At 43.4% G+C, this 5,159-nt stretch overlaps 1 protein-coding gene across 2 annotated transcripts in view; it reads right to left on the reverse strand.

Moving 5' to 3' along the window:
• The window catches only part of RAB3B (RAB3B, member RAS oncogene family), a 64,337-nt gene that overhangs the window by 12,202 nt on the left and 46,976 nt on the right, over positions 1 to 5,159 (reverse strand). For both annotated transcript variants that reach the window (XM_040470224.1, XM_040470225.1), the window contains exons 3-4: positions 4,209 to 4,327; positions 1,192 to 1,316 (exon numbers count right to left, since the gene is read on the reverse strand). In XM_040470224.1, the coding sequence (XP_040326158.1) occupies positions 1,192 to 1,316; positions 4,209 to 4,327 (244 nt within the window). The remainder of the gene's footprint in view (positions 1 to 1,191; positions 1,317 to 4,208; positions 4,328 to 5,159) is intronic.

Consider the following 5,159-nt stretch of genomic DNA (forward strand, 5'->3'; position numbering starts at 1 on the left):
AAAGGAAAGAAAAGAAAAGAAAAGAAAAGAAAAGAAAAGAAAAGAAAAGAAAAGAAAAGAAAAGAAAAGAAAAGCAGCTGCTCCTTTAAGCAAGTATAGGTAGGAGTTCTGCTGTGGGGCCATTGAGACGCACCTGAGGTACCTGGGTCTCAGTGGAACACAGAGATAAGAGTGCTTTAATCTTGGAAAAAGTCAGACTGAGCTGCATACCTAAATCACATTATTTCATCCCTTCAAACATTTACTGTTGTTGTGAATTGTGTTTTGGTGAAGAAGCATCAGTTTACATTGAGAGAAATACTAAGACACAGTGTTGTGGTTGCTATAAGGATGTTTGCTATTAAGGACATTGTCACATCCAGCATATAGAGTCTGCTCTATCGTGGCCAGTGAAGAGAATAATGGGTTTGTTTTTATTTTATTTTGGAGGGGTTGTTTTTATTTTAAGGACCATCTTGAGACCATGTAATTGATTATGTTTCTCTCTTTGCATGGCTGGTAGGAAGCTAAAAGCCAATATTTTGACCCAACTCTTACACATGCCTGGGAACCTAAAACATACATACTTATCTCACCCCTGGCTTCCTCTTATTTTCCTCCTACCCTTGTTTTCCCTTTACTTTGATTTTCTAATTTTTTTGATGTATTATGATAATTAAAACATTTTTTTAATGTTTATTTATTTCTGGGAGAGTGAGAGAGCACGAGTGGAGAAGGGGCAGAGAAAGAGGGAGGCATAGACTCCAAGGCAGGCTCCAGGCTCTGAGCTGTCAGCACAGAGCTCCATGTGGGGCTCGAACTCACAGATGCAAGATCCTGACCTGAGCCGAAGTTGGATGCCTAACCAACTGAGCCACCCAGGTGCCCCTATTATGATGATTTTTATAAGATACCTCAAAGCCTTTGTGGAAGGTGCTGGTGAAAAAAAATAGTTCATAAATTTAAATTTTACTTATTAATTCAATGTAACAAAATATACACATTATCATAAATAATAAATTACCTAAAATTCACTAGCACAAAGCTTACACGTACATCACACAAATATAAACAATATACATAGAGCACACATGTACATAATTCACAATCACAACATACCTTTAATGTCACACTTAACTGTAAACATGCATGTGCGTGCGCGTGCACACACACACACACACACACACACACACACACACGTTGTACACATACCAAGCTGCTCTGCAAGGAGCCGGCCCTTCTCAGTGGGAACAACCCTCTCTTCCTCCATGTCACATTTGTTCCCCACCAGGATAACCTGCGCATTGTCCCAGGAGTAGGTCTTGATCTGAGTAGCCCTAAAGAGAGACCAAGAGAAGACTGTGTTAATGACATCCTGCTCTGGTGGCAGACCCTGCAAAACTCTAAGATGTGGTTTCCCTTCCAGGAGGCAGGCTACACCCAAGTTATGTCAATTAACTCAGTTGAGGACAGACAGATACCTGCCCCTGCTGGTTGTCACAGGTGCTGACCCCTAAGCCCTGGTTGCAAACCTCACCCACCTCTTAGTAGCATTCCTCTAATACATCTGCCCATCCCTCTCTTCACTGGGCAGAGAGTTCTTTCTAAAACATCTAGCTGATCCTTTCCTGAAAGGACTCTTCTATGCTCCCCCCACCAACCCTGCCCGCAAAACGAGTAGCTATGTGATGAAGTCTATATCCCTCAGGTGTTCAAGAACATTCACATCCTGTCTCTCCAGCTTTATCACACTTCCTCTCACTTCCCACCCATCCCCCAAATGCTCTTCCATAACTTGTGCCTTTGTCTATACTGGGAGTCCCTTCCCCACACTAACTCATCCCCCAAGACCCAAGGATGGTCCCACAATTCCTTGCGGGAAGTCGTCTCAGGCTTTCTCAGGCCCAGCTAGCCTCTCCTTCTTCCTCTGTGACTTGCAAACATTCACTGAAGCCTCAGATGATGAATATTTTTAGAAACCAAAACGTCAGCAGTAGTTTCCCTCACAAAAGATGATTATGAAACTTTTCAAAAATACTTTATGTACTTCTCAATTTTTCAAAAGTGAGTATATACTACTTACATAATGAGAAACAAAATTTTAACGTAAGGAATAAAATAGGGCCCTTATATTGTGGACATCTCCTTGTGGGGATGGGCCTAACTCTGTCTCTAACCATCCCTTCAGACAAAAATGGAATCTCATTTTGGTCACTTAAACCTTTACCATGGCACCTGTTATATTTAGCTAAACTTATCAGTCTTTCCTTGAGGGCAAGGATAGTCTCATTGGTCTTTGGGGTGCCAGTCCCCAGCACGGAGCACAAAGTAGAGGAGATGTCAGCAAATTTCTGGTGAATGAATAAGCCAGCAAATGGTTAATCCTGAAGCAGATCTTAAATGCAACCCTATCCTGACACTGACACTCAAACTAACTGAACCCTAACTGTTTCTGGACCTATTACCAACCCTGCTCCTAAAGCTGATCCCACCACCAATCTTCTCTTTAAGGATGAGAAGCCATTCCCTTAAGGTACGGAATTCACTCAGCCACGTTGGTCATGGGCTGACAAAGAATGAGGCTCTGTGCTGGGCACTGGAGGGGCTAGGCTAGGACCAAGTTTCTCAGAGGCAAAACCTAAAGGCCAGGGCTTAGGAGAAATAGACACTTAATCTTTAGCCTCAAGGCAGGTCCCTGGAGCCAACTCTTAATGTCTCCCCATACTATTCTTTCTGTCATTTTTGTCCCTCTTCTCACCCCCATCCACTCTCAGCTCCCAGATTAGCAATTCAGGTTATTCTTGGAGGAATCATCACCAGGTGTTAAAGTCACTGTGTTCCTGAGACAGAATGAACAGGGACTAATGGCAAAAGGGAAGGAGGTCAAGGCCAACAGGGAATTAGCAGTGTAGAGACACTGAAAGAAAGAGCTAATAATTCCATGGTAGGAGGTAGGGGGGAAGATGGAGAGGGAGAGAAAGAGGAGGAGCTGAGACAAATCGTGACTGCAGGGAAAAGAGGGAATAAGAAAGGAGAAAAGGAAGAGAAAAGGAAAGAGGAAAAAAGACTAGTAAAGAGAAAAGGAAGATGGAGGGGTCTTGTTAAAAGGGAAGAGAGAAAAAGGAGGAAGGGGAGGATAACCAATAGGCTGAGAAGGAGAACCTAGACCACCATGAATGACAGACACGTGAATGGCACCTTGGAGAGCCTGCAAAGTCACTCACAACTCAAGACTACAAGCACCAATAGTACTTCACACAGTCACGGCAACTGTTCCTTCACAGAAGGGAAGTCATCGAAGGATGGCTGTTGGGCAAAGGGCAGCAGAGATAACCTTGGCATTGGCCAGCACCACTGCTGAATTGCTGGCCTTCTCAGCATCTCTGATTCTGAAGAAGACCATGGCACAGATGTTCCATCTTCTCCCATCCCAATCCTTTCTACTGATTAGGGGCACAGTGTCCTGGGCCCTCCCTCTTACCTGTCCTTCCCCTTGTGCTCCCTTCTCCCTGTGAATTATACTCTAGGAAGAAAGCTGTGTAAGTCATTCAGAGGTTGTACCTGTGAAGCTGTGCTGATTTCCATTGTATGTTGAATCTTTACAAACTTGGACTAGATGTGCTCTTGACCCCTAGCCTGGGGATAAACTTTATGGGGATGTCATATGTGGATTCATTCACTACTATGACCGGATGATCTTTCCAAAACATTAATCTGAACCTGCTGGTTCCCTGTTCAAATGTCGTCATCTAGGGAATAAACTCCAAATTCCTTATCCCAACACACAAAATTCTTCATGACCTCTGCTCTTTTTATACCCCTCACTTACCTTCTCATCTTTGTACATCTGTATACTTTTCCTGGAATATTCTTATCTATTCACCCCCTGGCTCACTCCTGTTCATCTTACAAAATGTAGCATCTGTGTCAGCAACTCCATGACCCCTTCCTTGACTCCCCAAGCTGGGTCACAGCCCTCTGTTGGATTCCCAACTGTACCTCTCTTTATCACTGCACATGTACATGATATTCTCACTGCTTGCTTACTTATCTTCCTCTCCTCTCATCTGTGAGTTCCTTGAGGACAGGAGCCATGTCTGATTCACGTAGATTTCCCTAGCATACAGCACAAGACCTAGCACACATTAGGTTTTCCTAAAGAGTTTGATGAATAATGAGTAACTGAGGTGAATGAATGAATGAATGAGGTGAATGAATGAATCTCATACCAATCTTGGACAGCATTGAAGGACTCCTCGTTGGTGATGTCATACATCAGAATGAAGCCCATGGCCCCACGGTAATAGGCTGTGGTGATAGTCCGGTACCGCTCTTGCCCAGCTGTGTCCTGGGTAGGAAGAGAAAAGAGTTAGCATCCTAGAAAGTCTGCTTTTTTTCCTAAAAAGTCCTCAGGAACAATTAAGAAATAGCCCAAAGTATATTTAAGGAGTACCTATTATGTGTCTTGTATTGTACTTGGTAAGTAGAATAAAATGTTTTTTAAAACCTCATAAAAATTAATAAGAAAATAATTGAGGGGCTCCTGGCTGGCTGTCAGTAGAGTAGGCAACTCTTGACCTTGGGGTCACAAGCTTGAGCCCCACATTGAGGGCAGAGTTTACTTTAAAAAAAGAAAGAGGGGTGCCCGGCTGGCTCAGTCAGTAAAGCACATGACATTTTTTAAAAAATTTAAATCTAACTCAATTAACATATAGTGTAATAATGATTTCAGGAATAGAATTTAGTGATTCATCACTTACATATATCACCCATCCCAACAAGTGCTCATCCCAACAAGTGTCCTCCTTAATGTCCCTTGTCCATTTAGCCCATCTCCCTACCCTATACCCCTCCAGCAACCCTCAGTTTGTTCTCTATATTTAAGAGTCTCTTATGGTTTATCTCCCTCTCTGTTTTTACATTATTTTTGCTTTCGTTCCATTACGTTCATCTGTTTTGTATCTTATTTTTTTTTCAACGTTTATTTATTTTTGGGACAGAGAGAGACAGATCATGAAGGGGGGAGGGGCAGAGAGAGAGGGAGTCACAGAATCGGAAGCAGGCTCCAGGCTCTGAGCCATCAGCCCAGAGCCTGACGCGGGGCTCGAACTCACGGACCGCGAGATCGTGACCTGGCTGAAGTCGGACGCTTAACCGCCTGGGTGGCGCAGTCGGTTAAG

The sequence above is a fragment of the Herpailurus yagouaroundi genome, unplaced genomic scaffold, assembly GCF_014898765.1.
Source record: "Herpailurus yagouaroundi ecotype Mexico unplaced genomic scaffold, PumYag 77, whole genome shotgun sequence".
In the NCBI taxonomy this organism is placed as follows: domain Eukaryota; kingdom Metazoa; phylum Chordata; class Mammalia; order Carnivora; family Felidae; genus Herpailurus; species Herpailurus yagouaroundi.